At 48.2% G+C, this 20,300-nt stretch overlaps 1 protein-coding gene across 4 annotated transcripts in view; it reads left to right on the top strand.

Annotated features, from left to right (window-relative positions):
* The first annotated feature begins 10,488 nt into the window (after window positions 1-10,488).
* Window positions 10,489-20,300, top strand: part of ctps1b (CTP synthase 1b) — a 62,875-nt gene continuing 53,063 nt past the window's right edge. For 2 of the 4 annotated variants that reach the window (XM_070898791.1, XM_070898790.1), the window contains exons 1-2: window positions 10,489-10,623; window positions 16,073-16,252. In XM_070898791.1, the coding sequence (XP_070754892.1) occupies window positions 10,545-10,623; window positions 16,073-16,252 (259 nt within the window). In that variant the 5' untranslated portion in view covers window positions 10,489-10,544. Of the gene's footprint in view, window positions 10,683-16,072; window positions 16,253-20,300 lie in introns of all 4 variants that reach the window. The other 2 variants (XM_070898792.1, XM_070898793.1) reach the window with 2 other exon arrangements.

Raw genomic sequence — 20,300 nt, 5'->3', positions numbered from 1 at the left:
GTTCCTAATACAGATGAGACTGCACACAGGGAGGTTAAAGTAACAGTGACCTCAGTCTTTAATAAGACACTCCAGAGTGAGAAACAGGCCTTGGGGGCCGGCTTATATACAGTGCTCCCAAGGGATGCTAGGATCCCTTGGGACTTCAGGGGATGCGCTCCCTGGTGATGGAACATGGGAGTGCATGCTTTACAGATACACAACATCACTCCCCCCCAAAGTCAAAGTGAAAACTATTTACAAGGTGAGGTGGTCGGGAGCCTTTCTTTCCCTGGTGGACCGCCTCGGTACAAATGTCTGTTCTGGTGTGTTGGCTGTGCCCTCGCTGGGCTAGCGTGTTGTTGGCCCCGCAGGGCTGCTAGGTGAGCCTGGCCTTGCTGGGCTGTTGGGCGTGATGGGTTCGATTTCCTGTTCTGGCGTGGTGTCGATGATCCTTTGGGTTGTGGGCTCGAAAAAGGTGGTGTCTGCTGTGGGTTGTTCAGGGCAGTCTGTGAACCGCAGCCTTGTTTGGTCCAGGTGCTTTCTGCAAATTTGTCCATTGTCTAGTTTGACTACAAACACCCTATTCCCTTCTTTAGCTATCACCGTGCCCGCGATCCACTTGGGACCATGTCCATAGTTTAGCACATACACAGGGTCATCAAGGCTCTGTTTAATAGTTTGTACTGCCCGCTCTGCCTGCCCATTGGAGGCTGGTTTAAATGGGGCCGAGGTGACGTGTTTGATCCCATTGTGGGTCATGAATTCTTTAAAAATTTGGCACTGATGAAACATGGCCCGTTGTCACTGACCAGTATGTCAGGCAGGTCGTGGGTGGCAAACATGGTCCTCAGACTTTCAATGATGGCGGTGGCGGTGCTTCCCGACATTATTTCACATTCAATCCATTTTGAAAAAGCATCCACCACCAGCAGGAACATTTTACCAAGAAACGGGCCCGCATAGTCGACATGGATCCTCGACCATGGTCTGGAGGGCCAGGACCACAAACTTAGTGGTGCCTCTCTGGGCGCGTTGCTCAACTGAGCACACACGATGCATTGCCGTACACAGGACTCTAAGTCAGAGTCGATACCGGGCCACCACACGTGGGATCTGGCTATCGCTTTCATCATTACTATACCCGGGTGTGTGCTGTGGAGATCCGAGATGAACGTCTCCCTGCCCTTTTTTGGTAGCACTACGCGGTTACCCCACAACAGGCAGTCTGCCTGAATGGACAGCTCATCCTTTCGCCACTGGAACGGCTTGATTGGCTCTTGCATTTCAACGGGGATGCTGGCCCAGCTCCCATGCAGTACACAGTTTTTTACTAGGAACAGCAGAGAATCTTGGCTGGTCCAAGTCCTAATCTGGCGGGCCGTGACAGGTGATTTATCATTTTCAAACGCTTCCATGACCATCAACAAGTCTGCAGGCTGCACCACCATCAACAAGTTTGCAGGCTGCGCCATTTCCACCCCCGTGGTGGGCAATGTAACCGACTGAGAGCATCCGCACAGTTCTCGGTGCCTGGCCTGTGGCGGATGGTATAGTTATACGCTGATAGCCCGAGTGCCCACCTTTGTATGCGGGCTGAGGCATTAGTATTTATTCCCTTGTTTTCAGTGAACGGGGATGTGAAGGGCTTGTGATCGGTTTCCAGCTCAAATTTGAGGCCAAACAAGTACTGATGCATTTTCTTTACCCCGAACACACACGCTAATGCCTCTTTCTCAATCATGCTGTAGGCCCTCTCGGCCTTAGACAAGCTCCTGGAAGCATAGGCGACAGGTTGCAACTTCCCCGCAACGTTAGCTTGTTGTAATACACACCTGACTCCATACATAGAAGCATAGAAGAAACATAGAAAATAGGTGCAGGAGCAGGCCATTCGGTCCTTCTAGCCTGCACCGCCATTCAATGAGTTCATGGCTGAACATGCAACTTCCGTACCCCATTCCTGCTTTCTCACCATACCCCTTGATCCCCTTAGTAGTAAGGACTACATCTAACTCCTTTTTGAATATATTTAGTGAATTGGCCTCAACAACTTTCTGTGGTAGAGAATTCCACAGGTTCACCACTCTCTGGGTGAAGAAGTTTCTCCTCATCTCGGTCCTAAATGGCTTACCCCTTATCCTTAGACTGTGACCCCTGGTTCTGGACTTCCCCAACATTGGGAATATTCTTCCTGCATCTAACCTATCTAAACCCATCAGAATTTTAAACGTTTCTATGAGGTCCCCTCTCATTTTTCTGAACTCCAGTGAATACAAGCCCAGTTATTCCAGTCTTTCTTGATAGGTCAGTACTGCCACCCTGGGAATCAGTCTGGTGAACCTTCGCTGCACTCCCTCAATAGCAAGAATGTCCTTCCTCAGGTTAGGAGACCAAAACTGTACACAATACTCCAGGTGTGGCCTCACCAATGCCCTGTGCAACTGTAGCAACACCTCCCTGCCCCTGTACTCAAATCCCCTCACTATGAAGGCCAACATTCCATTTGCTTTCTTAACCGCCTGCTGTACCTGCATGCCAACCTTCAATGACTGATGTACCATGACACCCAGGTCTCATTGTACCTCCCCTTTTCCTAATCTGTCACCATTCAGATAATAGTCTGTCTCTCTGTTTTTACCACCAAAGTGGATAACCTCACATTTATCCACATTATACTTCATCTGCCATGCATTTGCCCACTCACCTAACCTATCCAAGTCACTCTGCAGCCTCATAGCATCCTGCTCGCAGCGCACACTGCCACCTAACTTAGTGTCATCTGCAAATTTGTAGATACTACATTTAATCCCCTCGTCTAAATCATTAATGTACAGTGTAAATAGCTGGGGCCCCAGCACAGAACCTTGCGGTACCCCACTAGTCACCGCCTGCCATTCTGAAAAGTACCCATTTACTCCTACTCTTTGCTTCCTGTCTGACAACCAGTTCTCAATCCATGTCAGCACACTACCCCCAATCCCATGTGCTTTAACTTTGCACATTAATATCTTGTGTGGGACCTTGTCGAAAGCCTTCTGAAAGTCCAAATACACCACATCAACTGGTTCTCCCTTGTCCACTCTACTGGAAACATCCTCAAAAAATTCCAGAAGATTTTTCAAGCATGATTTCCCTTTCACAAATCCATGCTGACTTGGACCTATCATGTCACCTCTTTCCAAATGCGCTGCTATGACATCCTTAATAATTGATTCCATCATTTTACCCACTACTGAGGTCAGGCTGACCGGTCTATAATTCCCTGTTTTCTCTCTCCCTCCTTTTTTAAAAAGTGGAGTTACATTGGCTACCCTCCACTCGATAGGAACTGATCCAGAGTCAATGGAATGTTGGAAAATGACTAATGCATCCGCTATTTCCAAGGCCACCTCCTTAAGTACTCTGGGATGCAGTCCATCAGGCCCTGGAGATTTATCGGCCTTCAATCCCATTAATTTCCCCAACACAATTTCCCGACTAATAAGGATTTCCGTCAGTTCCTCCTCCTTACTAGACCCTTTGACTCCTTTTATATCCGGAAGGTTGTTTGTGTCCTCCTTAGTGAATACCAAATCAAAGTACTTGTTCAATTGGTCCGCCATTTCTTTGTTCCCCGTTATGACTTCCCCTGATTCTGACTGCAGGGGATCTACGTTTGTTTTTACTAACCTTTTTCTCTTTACATATCTATAGAAACTTTTGCAATCCGTCTTAATATTCCCTGCAAGCTTCTTCTCGTACTCCATTTTCCCTGCCCTAATCAAACCCTTTGTCCTCCTCTGCTGAGTTCTAAATTTCTCCCAGTCCCCGGGTTCACTGCTATTTCTGGCCAATTTGTATGCCACTTCCTTGGCTTTAATACCATCCCTGATTTCCCTTGATATCCACGGTTGAGCCACCTTCCCTTTTTTATTTTTACGCCAGACAGGAATGTACAATTGTTGTAGTTCATCCATGCGGTCTCTAAATGTCTGCCATTGCCCATCCACAGTCAACCTCTTAAGTATCATTCGCCAATCAATCCTAGCCAATTCATGCCTCATACCTTCAAAGTTACCCTTCTTTAAGTTCTGGACCTTGGTCTCTGAATTAACTGTTTCATTCTCTATCCTAATGCAGAATTCCACCATATTATGGTCACTCTTCCCCAAGGGGCCTCGCACAACAGGATTGCTAATTAATCCTCTCTCATTACACAACACCCAGTCTAAGATGGCCTCCCTCCTAGTTGGTTCCTCGACATATTGGTCTAGAAAACCATCCCTTATGCACTCCAGGAAATCCTCCTCCACCGTATTGCTTCCAGTTTGGTTAACCCAATCTATGTGCATATTAAAGTCACCCATTATAACTGCTGCACCCTTATTGCATGCACCCCTAATTTCCTGTTTGATGCCCTCCCCAACATCACTACTACTGCTTGGAGGTCTGTACAGAACTCCCAATAACGTTTTTTGCCCTTTGGTGTTCTGCAGCTCTACCCATATAGATTCCACATCACCCAAGCTAATGTCCATTCTAACTATTGCATTATACGACGATGCATCACATGCTAGCACAAGTCTTTTACACAGGTTATACAATACAAGCAGCTTGTTGGAGCATAAAATGTTTCTGGTTTTCTCAAAAGCAATTACTTGTTTTTTTTCCCCATACTCAGTTCTCACCTTTGCACAATAACACATGTAGGGGCTCTAAGAGGGTGCTTAACCCCGGTAGGAAGTTACCAAAATAGTTGAGGAGTCCCAGGAACGATCGCAGCTCCGTGACGTTCTGTGGCCTGGGCGCATTCCTGATAGTCTCTATCTTGGTGTCTGTGGGCCGAATGCCGTCCGCTGCGATCTTTCTCCCCAAAAACTCCACTTCTGTTGCCATGAAGATGCATTTTGACCTCTTCAGCTGCAGCCCTACGCGATCCAGTCGCAGGAGGACCTCCTCCAGGTTTTGTACGTGCTCGGCGGTGTCCCGACGCGTGACCAATATGTCGTCCTAAAAGACCACCATGTGTGGTACCGACTTGAGTAGGCTCTCCAAGTTTCTCTGGAAGATCGCTGCAGTCGACCGAATTCCAAACGGGCATCTGTTGTAGATGAACAGTCCCTTTTGCGTGTTGATGCAGGTGAGGCCCTTCGAAGACTCCTCCAGCTCCTGTGTCATGTAGGCCGACGTCAGGTCGAGCTTGGTGAACGTCTTGCCTCCTGCCAGCGTCGCAAATACGTCGTCTGCTTTAGGTAGCGGGTATTGGTCCTGTAGTGAGAAGCGATTAATAGTTACTTTATAATCATCGCAAATCCTGACCGTGCCATCACTTTTGAGTACTGGAACAATCAGGCTGGCCCACGCGCTGAATTCCACTGGGGAGATGATGCCCTCGCGTTGCAGCCTGTCCAGCTCGATTTCCACACCCTCCCTCATCATGTGAGGTACCGCTCGTGCCTTGTGGTGCCTTGTCATGCCTCTGGGACCAAGTGGATCCGCACTTTCGTCCCAGAAAAGTTTCCAATGCCTGGCTCAAAAAGGGAAGGAAATTTGTTAAGAACCTGGGTACATGAGGCCTCATCGACATGTGATAGTGCTCGGATGTCATCCCAGTTCCAGTGGATTTTGCTCAGCCAGCTCCTTCCAAGCAGTGTGGGGCCATTGCCCGGGACAATCCAGAGTGGCAGTTCGTGCACCGTGCACTCGTTGGTGACCTTGACCATGGTGCTGCCCAGGACAGTGATAAGCTCTTTGGTGTACGTTCTCAGTTTTGTGTGGCTGGGGCTCAGGCTGGTCTGAATGCCTTGATGCACCACAGTCTCTCAAACATCTTTTTACTCATGATGGATTGGCTAGCGCCAGTGTCCAGTTCCATGGCTATGGGTAAGCCATTCAATTTGACATTTAGCATTATAGGTGGACATTTCGTTGAAAATGTGTGCACCCCATGTACTTCAACATCTGCTTCCTCTCTCTGAGGCTCGAAATTGCTTTGATCCACCATGGACCGATCTTCCTCTGCCACGTGGTGGTTAGCAGGTTTTGCAGAGCTTGCAGCTCGTTTGCAAGCTCGTTGGAGGTGCCCCATTGTTCCACAGCTCTTGCAAACATACTCTTTGACACGGTATGAATAGGCTGAATGGAAGCCTCCACAACACCAAAAAGGTGTGAATTGCCTTGCATTCATCCTTTGTTGGGGACTCTGAGTCATCTGGGTCACCTGAGGCCTGCTGGCAGTTGCAGACTCGTAGGTTCTGCCCTGTACATTTCTGCTCACAAACACAGTTCCAGTTAATTTATGAACATTGCTAGCATTTGTGTGCTGAGAGATTTTTTTGGTGTTAACACTGGTGGACATAAACGCCTGTGCTATCGCAATGGCCTTACTGAGGGTCGGTGTCTCTACAGTCAAAAATTTTCGTAGGATGGTCTCGTGGCCAATGCCCAGTGCAAAAAAGTCTCTGAGCATTTGCTCCAGGTAGCCATCAAACTCACATTGTTCTGCAAGTCGCCTTAGCTCGGCGACGTAGCTCGCCACTTCCTGACCTTCAGATCGCTGGCACGTGTAGAACCGATACCTCGTCATCAGCACGCACTCCCTCGGGTTAAGATGCACCCGAACCAGTCTACACAGCTCCTCATACGACTTATCTGTGGGTTTCACTGGAGCCAGAAGATTCTTCATGAGGCTGTAGGTCGGTGCCCCGCAGACTGTGAGGAGGACCGCTCTCCTTTTTGCAGCGCTTCCTTCTCCGTCCAGCTCGTTGGCTACAAAGTACTGGTCTAGCCATTCGACATAGGCTTCCCAGTCCTCACCCTCCGAGAACTTCTCCAGGATGCCCACAGTTTGCTGCATCTTTGTGTTGGATTTGTATTCTCATCGCCAGTTATTGTGTTCCTAACACAGATGAGACTGCACACAGGGAGGTTAAAGTAACAGTGACCTCAGTCTTTAATAAGACACTCCAGATTGAGGAACAGGCCTTCGGGGCCGGCTTATATACAGTGCTTCCAAGGGATGCTGGGATCCCTTGGGACTTCAGGGGATGCGCTCCCTGGTGGCGGAACTTGGGAGTGCATTCTTTACAGATACACAACAGTTTTTGTTCTCGTAGTTGAGGAAACTTGGGCTCAGAGTTATGGAAAGGAAGATTGAGAGTTACCCTGTAATGTGACGAGGACAGATTCCCCTTTGGGATTTTTAAACAGCCAGTGCCGGATAGTTTGGTGTGTCTTGCAACCCCAAGCTTATGAGACAGAGAGATGAAGATAGGAGCGGGTCACAACTTTCTTGACCAACCCTAAATCTGCACTTCATTTTTTAAAGATAAATGGGTATATTTCCACTTCAGGCACAATCAGGAAATTGGGTGCAAATTGTGCTTGAAATTGCACTGGTTAGGTTACAGTACAATTTCCGCTAAAATTATAACCGTTCAACCTACGGTGGCCGTGCCTTCTGTTGCCTGGGCCCCAAGCTCTGGAACTCCCTCCCTAAACTTCTCCGCCTCTCTACCTCTCTTTCCTCCTTCAAGGCGCTCCTTAAAACCGACCTCTTTAACTAAGCTTTTGTTCAGCTGCCGTAATTGCTTCTTTTGTGGCTCGGTGTCAAATTTATCTGTTTTTTTGTCTTGTAACACTGCTGTGAAGCACCTTGGGATGTTTTACCATGTTAAAGGCGCTATATAAATAAAAGTTATTATTGTTATCATTATAAAATGAATTTGCATAATCACAAACATAAGATCTGTCATGAACTAGCGCAGTCACTGTAGTAGAACAGAATTGTGTAGTTATTTATTTACATTAAAATATATTCATTGATGTATTTAAGAGAGATCACCAATGTTCCCATTAATATTTTTTTGAGCTGCCCTCAATCAACATCAGCAAAACAGATTATCTGGTCATTATCACATTGCTGTTTGTGGGAGCTTGCTGTGCGCAGATTCAGTTTCTTGCGTGATTATTTCGAGTGTGAAGTTGGTGAGCAGACTGTGCGGGCTAGCTGCTCCAGATCACCGCACGGCTGTGAAAGCTAACGGGAACTTTTGTAGTAACCCGGTGCAGGTTTTATCAATACAGCTGAAAATTGGTTTTGTCACTGAAAAAAAATAAGCATTTTTAATAAGGTGTCTGGTCCTCCATCTGTGAATATCCTGATTCGAAATCACTAAAAAACGACTTAAGAGAACGATACTGAACCAGTTACCAGTTTCATTGGTGTGTACTGGTCAGTTTCTTAGTAAATTAAATATTTTTTTAATATGTAATAATTTTTAAAACGTGCCTGTGCACCTAAGAAAATGGGCTGGATTTAAAGACCTTCCTCGAATAGCCGCAAATCGGCAGAAATGTATTTGCTTCACGGGTTCTTTGCTTAAGAATTCATAGCAACACATTGCTATTCAGAACTAGTTGGTTTATTAGCAAAGGTTTAACAATCACACTACACATTACCAGTTCATCCACCGAGCTCACAACTGCATACCTCTTCGTGGATGACCTAGACCCAACTGGCTGGGGTTTTATTGAGTCTTGAGAATATCACGTGACTGGCTGAACCATTCACAACTCAACAGCGCTACAAACCTGTGAGCATGCTCACAGGTGCATACATTACACCCGCCATCCTCATTATTTTGATTGGGGGTCACGGCCAGTTTGGTGGGCGGGGCCGACTTTGGGCGGAATTACATATACTTTTACAGCACACACACAGGCCATTCGGCTCAACAGGTCTATGCCAGTGTTTATGCTCCACATAAGCCTCCCACCTTACTAAACAACAACAACTTGTATTTATACAGCGCCTTTAACGTATTTAAACAGCCCACGGCGCTTCACAGGAGGGTTATCTAATAACATTTCACCCAGAGCCACATAAGGAGAAATTAGGGCAGGTGACCAAAGCTTGCGAGAATTTTAGATACCAAAGAAAATACCTAAGACAGCTTGAAAGTATGCTCTCCACACAAAGGCTGCTTTTAATATCAAATTGTGCTTGACAGTGCCTTGGGACGTTTTACTACATTAAAGGCCCATTAAATATTTATCTATCAATCAACATCACTAAAACAGATTATCTGGTCATTATCACATTGCTGTGTGTGGGAGCTTGCTGTGCACAAATTGGCTGCTGCGTTTCCCACATTACAACAGTGACTACACTCCAAAAGTACTTCATTGGCTGTAAAGTGCTTTGGGACATCCGGTGGTCGTGAAAGGCGCTATATAAATGCAAGTCTTTCTTTCCACACATAACCTGGTTTTAACATCAAATTTTGCTTAATAGCATCTTGGAACATTAAGGAGTTATATAAATACAAGAGTTGTTAAATATAGTAACTTGGGGAGCTTTCTGTCTTGATGGCATAGGGAAGGGGATTTGAAAATGTTGCATATTTTGTGTTTTTCCTGCTAAATGTTGATTGAGGGATTAAATATTGGCCCCAGGACAGCGGGGATAACTCCCCTGCTTTTCTTCAAAATAGTGTCATGGGATCTTTTGCAAAGCAGATGGGGCCTAGGTTTAACGCCTCATCTGAAAGACGGCACCTCTGACAATTTATCGCTTCCTCAACACTGCACTGGAGTGTCAGCCTAGATTTATGTACTCAAGTCCCTGGAGTGGGACTTGAACCAACAACCTGAAGTCACTGAAAATGAAGTAATTGAAAATGATGCATATTTTGTTTTTCCTACTAGCTGGAAGAAAGCACACTCACACATGCAGCACAGAAAGAGAAGTGCAGCACATGTGCAGCCAGCAGGAGAATCCCTGCTCTGGATGTAATTGAAAACGAATTGAAAATTAAGTAATCGAAAATGTTGCGTATTTTGAGATTTCCCTGTCAGACGGGAGGGAACGCAGCCACTCACACACAAATGCATGCAACACAGGAAGACATGTGCAGCACATGTGCAACTAGCAGGAGACTCCGTGCTCGGGATGTAATTGAAAACAAAGTCATTGAAAATTAAGTCATTGAAAATGTTGTCTATTTTGAGTTTTCTTTGCTAGTTTGGGGGGGGGGGGGGAAGCAGCCATTCACACGCATGCAACGCAGGAAAAGTGCAACACACACATGCACGCAGCACAGCGAGAGATGTGCAACACACACATGCACGCAGCACAGCGAGAGATGTGCAACACACACATGCACGCAGCACAGCGAGAGATGTGCAACACACACATGCACGCAGCACAGCGAGAGATGTGCAACACACACATGCATGCAGCACAGTGCAACACAAATGCAGTCAGTAGGAGCCTCTGTGCTCTGGTAGTAATTGAGTGTTAAGCAATTGAAAATGTTGCATAGTTTGAGTTTTCTTTGGTAGATCGGGCGGGGGGGGGAAGCAGCCACTCACATGCAGCAGAGAACAAGTGCAGCACACATGCATGCAGCTCAGGGGGAGATGTGCAGCACACACACACACAGCCAGCAGCCCGTTTGGAGTGCCCTGGGTGGGGAAGCTCTGTCTCTGTCTGTGTGTGTGTGTGTCTGAGGCACGTGGCCCCCGAAGCCCCGCCCAGTCAGGGCCCACGTGTGCCGGGCCGGTGCCGGGGCCGGGAGCGGATGCGAGCCGGGCTGGGCTCGGTGTGCCGCGTGTACCGGGGCCGCTTCCCTCCGCTCACACAGCGCGGGGCTTGGGGCGGTGAGTGCCGGGGCCCGGGAGGGGGAGAGGCCGAGGCTCGGGGCCCGGGGCTTGGGACGGTGAGTGCCGGGGCCCGGGAGGGGGAGAGGCCGAGGCCCGGGGGGGGGGGGAAGGAAGAGGAGGGAGGCTCGGGGCCGGGGCCCGCGGTTTCACCCGGCCGGCCGGGGGAGGCTCAGAGCGGGGCCGGGGCCGGGGCAGAGCGGGAGCGGCTCAGGGACAGGGACAGGGCCGGAGCCGGGGGTCTGGGTATTGGGGGCTCCTGGGTTAACATGGGGGGGGTCTGGGGCTATTTTGGGGTCTCAGGTTTATTTGCGGTGTATTTGGCTGCTCCTTAGGTAAAGTGGGGGGGGGTCTCCTGTGTTTATTGGGGGGGGGTCTCCTGTGTTTATTGGGGGGGGTCTCCTGTGTTTATTGGGGGGGGTCTCCTGTGTTTATTGGGGGGGGTCTCCTGTGTTTATTGGGGGGGGTCTCCTGTGTTTATTGGGGGGGGTCTCCTGTGTTTATTGGGGGGGGGTCTCCTGTGTTTATTGGGGGGGGTCTCCTGTGTTTATTGGGGGGGGTCTCCTGTGTTTATTGGGGGGGGTCTCCTGTGTTTATTGGGGGGGTCTCCTGTGTTTATTGGGGGGGGTCTCCTGTGTTTATTGGGGGGGGTCTCCTGTGTTTATTGGGGGGGGTCTCCTGTGTTTATTGGGGGGGTCTCCTGTGTTTATTGGGGGGGGTCTCCTGTGTTTATTGGGGGGGGTCTCCTGTGTTTATTGGGGGGGGGTCTCCTGTGTTTATTGGGGGGGGGGGTCTCCTGTGTTTATTGGGGGGGTCTCCTGTGTTTATTGGGGGGGGTCTCCTGTGTTTATTGGGGGGGGTCTCCTGTGTTTATTGGGGGGGGGTCTCCTGTGTTTATTGGGGGGGGGTCTCCTGTGTTTATTGGGGGGGGTCTCCTGTGTTTATTGGGGGGGGGGTCTTCTGTGTTTATTGGGGGGGGGTCTCCTGTGTTTATTGGGGGGGTCTCCTGTGTTTATTGGGGGGGGGGTCTCCTGTGTTTATTGGGGGGGGGGTCTTCTGTGTTTATTGGGGGGGGGTTTCCTGTGTTTATTGGGGGGGGGTCTTCTGTGTTTATTGGGGGGGTCTCCTGTGTTTATTGGGGGGGGTCTCCTGTGTTTATTGGGGGGTGGTCTCCTGTGTTTATTGGGGGGGGGTCTCCTGTGTTTATTGGGGGGGGTCTCCTGTGTTTATTGGGGGGGGGGTCTTCTGTGTTTATTGGGGGGGGGTCTCCTGTGTTTATTGGGGGGGGTCTTCTGTGTTTATTGGGGGGGGTCTCCTGTGTTTATTGGGGGGGGGTCTTCTGTGTTTATTGGGGGGGTCTCCTGCGTTTATTGGGGGGGGTCTCCTGCGTTTATTGGGGGGGTCTCCTGCGTTTATTGGGGGAGGTCTCCTGCGTTTATTGGGGGGGTCTCCTGCGTTTATTGGGGGAGGTCTCCTGCGTTTATTGGGGGAGGTCTCCTGCGTTTATTGGGGGAGGTCTCCTGCGTTTATTGGGGGGAGGTCTCCTGCGTTTATTGGGGGAGGTCTCCTGCGTTTATTGGGGGGGTCTCCTGCGTTTATTGGGGGGGGTCTCCTGCATTTATTGGGGGGAGGTCTCCTGCGTTTATTGGGGGGGGGTCTCCTGCGTTTATTGGGGGGGGTCTCCTGCGTTTATTGGGGAGGGGGTCTCCTGCGTTTATTGGGGGGGTCTCCTGCGTTTATTGGGGGGGTCTCCTGCGTTTATTGGGGGAGGTCTCCTGCGTTTATTGGGGGGGTCTCCTGCGTTTATTGGGGGGTCTCCTGCGTTTATTGGGTGGGTCTCCTGTGTTTATTGGGGGGTCTCCTGCGTTTATTGGGGAGTGTGGTTTATTTGGGGGGGGGGGGAAGAGAGTCTCGGGTTAAGTTGCGCGGAGGGGAGGGTCTCGGGCTGACCTTATTATGGACTTTGTAATTGTGTCTCAAACCATCAGCGCCGCTCAAGTGATGGATCTCTCGGCAAAGAAATGGCAACAGATTTATTGTCTGCTTAAATCAGGGAGTGTTTCTCTGTCTTTAATCAGCGTACTTTTAAATCTTCTTTTTATTTTTGCCGCCTTTTCTTGTATTGTGGTGAGTTTGTGCACTTTCCCAGTCTCCCCAAAAGGTGGTTAGCCTGTTCCTGAAGTTTGTCCAGAAATGTGAAACTTGTCAGGTTGTTTTTCTGGGATTCATACTGCAGTAATGCAGCAAAGATGGCAGATTTTGTCGTCCCAGTGACTCAGGTAAACTTTCTGTCTCTTGAGCCACGGGTCTGATTGCCGGTAAGTGCTGACTTAGTTGATGTATTCCTGGCAATGGTAAGGTCACTACAATTGTTTGTTACAAATTGATCAGTATTTCTATTCCTGGACCGAGTCCCTGCAGGATGAATACACGTGAACAGGATAGACTCCCCCTGACGTTGTCTACTGCGGCAATACTCAATTTAAAAATTCTTATCCTTGCTTTCAAATCTCTCCCCCCCCCCCCCCCCTGGAAATCTCCTCCAATTCTGTCTGGCCTCACCCGAAAGAGTTGAGAGGAAATTTGATCGAGCTGTTCAAAATCATGACCGGGTAGATAGAAACTGTTCCCATTGACAGAAGGGCCGAGAACCAGAGGACACAGATTGAAGGTGATTGGCAGAAGAACCAAAGGCGACATGAGGAAAGGCTTTTTTACGCAGCGAGTGGTTAGGATCTGGAATGCGCTGCCTGAGAGGGTGGTGGAGGCAGACTCAATCGCGGCTTTCAAAAGGGAGTTGGATAAGTACCTGAAGGAAAAATTTGCAAGGGAAGGGGGGGGAGGACTGGGACTGGCTGAAGTGCTCTTGCAGAGAGCCAGCACGGGCTCGACGGGCCAACTGGCCGCCTTCTGTGCTGTAACCGTTCTGTGAATCTGTTGCCAAGGCCCTGAACTGTGGAATTCTCTCCCTAAATCTCTCTGCCTCTCCCTCTTTCCTCCTCTTAAAACCTACCTCTTTGACCAAGCTTTTGGTCACTTGCGCTAATATCCACTTGTGTGGCTCAGTGTCAGATTTCATTTGATCACCATAGGTAGTCCCTCGAAATCGAGGAAGACTTGCTTCCACACTAAAAGTGAGTTCTCAGGTGACGGAACAGTCCAATACAGGAATTACAGTCTCTGTCACAGGTGAGACAGACAGTGGTTGGAGGAAAGGGTGGATGGGGAGTCTGGTTTGCCGCACGCTCCTTCCGCTGCCTGCGCTTGATTTCTGCATGCTCTCGGCGACGAGACTCGAGGTGCTCAGCGCCCTCCCGGATGCTCTTCCTCCACTTAGGCCGGTCTTTGGCCAGGGACTCCCAGGTGTCGGTGGAAATGTTGCACTTTATCAGGGAGGCTTTGAGGGTGTCCTTGTAACGTTTCCTCTGCCCACCTGGGGCTCGCTTGCCATGTAGGAGTTCCGAGTAGAGCGCTTGCTTTGGGAGTCTTGTGTCGGGGGCATGCGGACAGTGTGGCCCGCCCAATGGAGCTGGTCGAATGCGGTCAGTGCTTCGATGCTGGGGATGTTGGTCTGGTCGAGAACACTGATGTCGGTGCGTCTGTCCTCCCAGGGGATTTGCAGGATATTGCGGAGACATCGTTGGTGATATTTCTCCAGCGATTTGAAGTGTCTACTCTACATGGTCCACGTCTCTGAGCCATACAAGAGGGTGGGTATCACTATAGACCATAAGCTCGGTGCCAGCTTTGAGGGCCTGGTCTTCAAACACACTTTTCCTCAGGTGACCGAAGGGTGCACTGGAGGCGGTGTTGGACATCATCGTCGATGTCTGCCCTTGCTGATAATAGGCTCCCGAGGTTTGATAACGCTCCTGTGAAGCGCCTTGGGACGTTTTACTGCGTTAAAGAAGCTATATAAATACAAGTTGTTGTTGTAGATTGTCTTTCCAGGAGAGAAAATTGGAAATGCTTTGTCCTAATGCAGAATTATATACTCTTGAAATAATTTAAGAGTATCGTATGTTTTATTTTTTTTAAGAAATAAAACTTTTCTGGCATGATTAACTCTAATCAGCAAGGTATCACGTTTCCTTCTATTGAATTTGGGAAATAAGAGAAAGAATGTACATTTATATCGCGCCTTTTTTCAAGACATCTCAACGTGCTTCACTGCAAGAGAAATGCTCGAGAAGTGTGGTCACTGTTGTAATGTGGGAAACACGGCGGCCAATTTGCGCACAGCAAGCTCCCACAACCAACACTCAGATAATGACCACGTGATCTGCTTTAGCGATGTTGGTTGAAGAAAGAATATTGGCCCCAGGACACCAGGGATAACTCCCCTGCTGTTCTTTGAATAGTGCCATGGGATCTTGTGCTTCCACCTGAGAGAGCAGACGGGGCTTCGGTTTAACGTCACATCAGGGAATCCAGAGATTGGGGATCGGCTGGGAAAGTGGAGTTGAGGTAGAAGATCAGCTATGATCTTATTGAATGGCGGAGCAGGCTCAAGGAGCCGAATGGCCGACTCCTGCTAATTCTTGTGTTATCAGAAAGACTGTGCAGCACTCCTTCAGTACTGCAATGGAGCGGCAGTCTAGATTATGTGCTGTATATTAAAATACTTCCAGTGGCAATAATGGCAGAAAACCGGGCTCCAACAACACATTGAGATCATGCTTTTTCACAGTTCCCGAGCAACCAAATGGTCTGTTAGCTTGTGTCAATCGCCAAGTTGTGCTGGTCTAGCTGTGGGGTATGCAGCGGAGTGAAGGTCATAGCTGGCTGCTCAATTTGGAAATGCTCATCCAAAACTATTTTGATACAGTCACATTGCAGCGGCTTTTGTTCTCTCTGTCAGCTGTGGCTCAGTGGGCAGCACCCTCACCTCTGAGTCAGAAGGTTGTGGGTTCAAGTCCCACTCCAGGAACCTGAGCTGATAAATCCAGACTGACAGTGCAGTGCTGAGGGAGCGCTGTGGTGTCAGAGGTGCTGTCTTGCGGATCAGACGTTAAACTGAAGCCCCGTCTGCTCTTTCAAGTGGACGCAAAAGATCCCGTGGCCACTATTTCGAAGAAGAGCAGAGGACCTATCCCCGGTGTCCTGGGGCCAATATTTATCCCTAAACCAACATCACTTAAAAAAAAACATTATCTTGGTCATTATCACGTTGCAGTTTGTGGGAGCTTGCTGTGCACAAATTGGCTGCCGTGTTTCCTACATTACAACAGTGACTACACTCCAAAAAGTACTTAATTGACTGTAAAGCGCATTGGGACGTCCTAAGGTTGTGAAAGGCGCTATATAAATGCAAGTCTTTCTATAATATAAGCACATGGTGTGAAAGATACAATATTAGAATATCTTACTGCTATTTTTTTGTCGTGTGTTAGATCTTGTTAAGAATTGACAGCTCATTTTGTGGGTTTTTTTTCCCCGTGCTGACTAGGACTCGTAGCACAAATGAAGTACATTTTGGTGACTGGTGGGGTGATCTCGGGGATTGGAAAGGGAATTATTGCCAGCAGTATTGGAACCATCCTGAAGTCTTGTGGGCTGCATGTCACCGCAATCAAAATCGACCCATACATCAATATTGACGCTGGGACCTTCTCTCCATATGAACACGGTAAAGAATTCTTCACCCCCCGATGGATGTCCGTCCGCAGTCTGAGCCCTTACACTCCGAATTCTGTGCTGTAGTCTCCCTGTGGTGGGTGGAAGGGTTAGAACAGATAAACATTTATCCTGTACGACAGTGAATTTTAATTGTGGCAAATCTCTCAATTGTATGACAGTTGAAAGTTATTCATTTGGTAAAACAAGGTAACAACTAATTGCATTCATTAGGCTACGTCACATCGGGGCTGACACTTCAAATGTACTTCATTGGCTGAAAGCACTGTGGGACCTTCCGAGGTTGTGAAAGGCGCTATATAAATGCAAATCTTTTAAACCTCTGGATCAACTGGGCCTTTATTCACTGGAGTTTAGAAGGATGAGAGGGGATCTCATAGAAACATATAAGATTCTGACGGGACTGGACAAGTTAGAGGCAGGAAGAATGTTCCCGATGTTGGGGAAGTCCAGGACCAGAGGACATAGTCTAAGGATAAGGGGTAGCCATTTAGGACTGAGATGAGGAGAAATTTCTTCACTCAGAGTTGTTAACCTGTGGAATTCCCTACCGCAGAGAGTTGTTGATGCCAGTTCATTGGATATATTCAAGAGGGAGTTAGATATGGCCCTTACGGCTAAAGGGATCAAGGGGTATGGAGAGAAAGCAGGAAAGGGGTACTGAAGGAATGATCAGCCATGATCTTATCAAATGTTGGTGCAGGCTCGAAGGGCCGAATGGCCTACTCCTGTATCTATTTTCTATGTTTCTGTTCAGGGGAGCCATTCATTTGCAGGTGTTTTCTAGCAAAGGAACATAAGAAATAGGAACAGGAGTAGGCCATACGGCCCCTCGAGCCTGCTCTGCCATTTAATACGATCATGGCTGATCCGATCATGGACTCGGGTCCACTTCCCAGCCCGCTCTCCATAACCCCTTATTCCCTGATCAGTTAAGAAATTGTCTAATTCTGTCTTAAATTTATTCAATGACCCAGCTTCCACAGCTCTCTGAGGCAGCGAATTCCACAGATCCACAACCCTCTGAGACAAGAAATTCCATCTCATCTCAGTTTTAAATAGGCGGCCCCTTATTCTTAGATTATGCCCCCTAGTTCTAGTCTTCCCTATTAGTGGAAACATCCTCTTTGCATCCACCTTGTCAAGACCCCTCATAATCTTATGTTTCGATAAGATCACCTCTCATTCTTCTGAACTCCAATGAGCAGAGGCCCAACCTACTCAACCTTTCCTCATAAGTCAACCCCCTCATCCCTGGAATCAACCGAGTGAACCTTCTCTAAACAGCCTCCAAAGCAAGTATAACCTTTCGTAAATATGGAAACCAAAACTGCACACAGTATTCCAGGTGTGGCCTCACCAATACCCTGTATGACTGTAACAAGACTTCCCTGCTTTTATACTCCATCCCCTTGGCAATAAAGGCCAAGATTCCATTGGCCTTCCTGGTAAATAATCATAGAATCATAGAAATTTCGGCCCATCGTGTCCGCTCCAGCCGACAAAGAGCTATCCATCCTAATCCCACTTTCCAGCTCTCGGTCCGTAGCCCTGTAGGTTACGGCACTTCACTTGCACATCCAAATACTTTTTAAATGTGGTGAGGGTTTCTGCCTCTACCACCCTTTCAGGCAGTGAGTTCCAGACCCAGATAATTAATGATTGAGACTTTTTAGCATCAAATATTTCACATGGGGTAGTGTGTTATATTTTTGGGCTGGAGGATAGCACCGTATGATGTGTAGAAAGCTACATTACTTTGCAAGGTGACTTTGTGTTAACCGTCTTGAAACTTCCTCCTGTGACCTGCGCTAGAGTAGTTCGCAGTGCACCATCTCTATGTCGAGTAGTCGGGTTTACTGGACTGATCCGTGGGATGAGAAGGCAGTCCTATGGATTGGGCCGATACTCTGGAGTTTAGAAGAATGAGAGGTGATCTCATTGAAACCTACAAGATTGTGAGGGGGATTGACAGGGTAGATGCTGAGAGGTTGTTTCCCCCGGGCTGGGGAGTCTAGAACCAGGGGTCACAGTCTCAGGATAAGGGGTCGGCCATTTAGGACTGAGATGAGGAGGAATTTCTTCATTCAGAGGGTGGGTGAATGTTTGTAATTCTCTGCCCCAGAGGGCTGTGGAGGCTCAGTCGTTGAGTATATTCAAGACAGAGATCGATAGATTTTTGAACTCAAGGGGAATCAAGGGATATGGAAATCGGATAGGAAAGTGGAGTTGAGGTCGAAGATCAGCCGTGATCTTATTGAATGGCGGAGCAGGCTCGAGGGGCCACACGGCCGACTCCTGCTCCTATTTTTTATGTTCTTAAAACTACAACAATGATGTTCCTAGTGATGAATTATGAGCTCAAGGAAAGAGATCCGATCAGTATGACAGTGCAGTGCTGTATTTCTGTAACAGTACCTTGTTGCATGCAATGTGTCGCCACTGAATCCATGAAATATCTGGATAATTTGACTCTTGTCAATACCGTGGACGCATTGATGAAAATGTATTCTCATTTAACAAAACCCAGCTTGAGTTTTGAAACTTTGGAGGCAGTAGGTACAGCGGCGACTCTAACTTTATTTGTGGAAGAGCGACGCAGTAAGCAATGTTACACCAGTTACACCGAGCAGGCCAGGGGATTGGGATATGGCCTTTATAAACCATAGTGGGAATGGTAGTGCAGTGGTTATGTTACTGGGCTAGTAATCCAGCGGTCTGGACTAATGATCCGGAGAATCGAGTTCAAATCCCACCACGGCAGCTGGGGAATTTAACTTCAGTTAATTAAATAAATCTATTATCTGTAATGGTGACCATGAAACTACCGGATTGCCGTTAAAAACCCAACCGGTTCACTCATGTCCTTTAGGGAAGGAAATCTGCCGTCTTTACCCGGTCTGGCCTATATGTGACTCCAGACCCACAGCAGTGTGGTTGAATCTTCACTGCCTCTCTGGAATGGCCCAGCGAGACACTCAGTTGTATCAAACCACTGCGATAAAGTCAGCTCTGTGGGAGCACCTTCACCACACGGACTGCAGCGGTTCAAGAAGGCGGCTCACCACCACCTTCTCAAGGGGCAATTAGGGATGGGCAATAAACGCCAGCCTGGCCAGCGACGCCCACATCCCACATAATAAGTACATTTAAAAAAAACATTGAATAATTTAAAGTAGTTTGTACACTACCTTGTAAGATGCAACTGCTTTACAAGAATGAAACGCAAGGATCTATAACAATGATGATGTAATCAATGACCTGTTGCGTACTGGTGTGGTGATGCGGATGTTGTAGGGATCAGCTGTGCACCAACAGTGTAGATGGGGAATGGAGGATCATGACCCTGCCAGCTGGCGTAGGCACAGTATCCCAGAATAGAGGCATCAGAAATAGGAACAGGAGTTGGCCATACGGCCTCTCGAGCCTGCTCCGCCATTCAATAAGACCATGGCTGATCTAATCTTGACCTCAACTCCACTTCCCTGCCCGCTCCCCATAGCCCTCTCCACCTTAAATATATTCAATGGCCCAGCCTCCACACTCACCGGGGCAGAGAATTCCAAAGATTCACGGCCCTCTGAGAGAAAAAAATTCCTCCTCATTTCCGTTTTAAATTCTGAGACTATGCCCTCTAATTCTAGATTTTCTCATGAGGGAAAACAGCCTCTCCACATCTAAATAAAGACAGAATAAAGGCTTGAGAGACAATGTCATAAAAACAGAAAATGCTGGAAATCTCAGCAGGTCAGGGTTAACTGCTTTCTCTCCACAGGTGCTGCCTGACCCGCTGAGATTTCCAGCATTTTCTGTTTTTATTCCAGATTCCAGCACCCGCAATATTTTGCTTTTGTATTAGAGACAAGGTCATGTCTCATTGGTTAACACTCTCGTCTCCGTCAGAGGGTTGTGGGTTCAAGTCCCACTCCAGAGATGTGAGTAGAAAAATCTAGGTTGACAGTCCCAGTGCAGTGCTGAGGGAGTGCCGCACTGTCGGAGGTGCCGTCTTTCGGATGGGACGTTAAACCGAGGCCTCATCT

This window comes from Pristiophorus japonicus, chromosome 14, assembly GCF_044704955.1.
Source record: "Pristiophorus japonicus isolate sPriJap1 chromosome 14, sPriJap1.hap1, whole genome shotgun sequence".
Taxonomy (NCBI): Eukaryota; Metazoa; Chordata; class Chondrichthyes; family Pristiophoridae; genus Pristiophorus; species Pristiophorus japonicus.
This window is presented reverse-complemented; position numbering and strand designations above follow the sequence as displayed.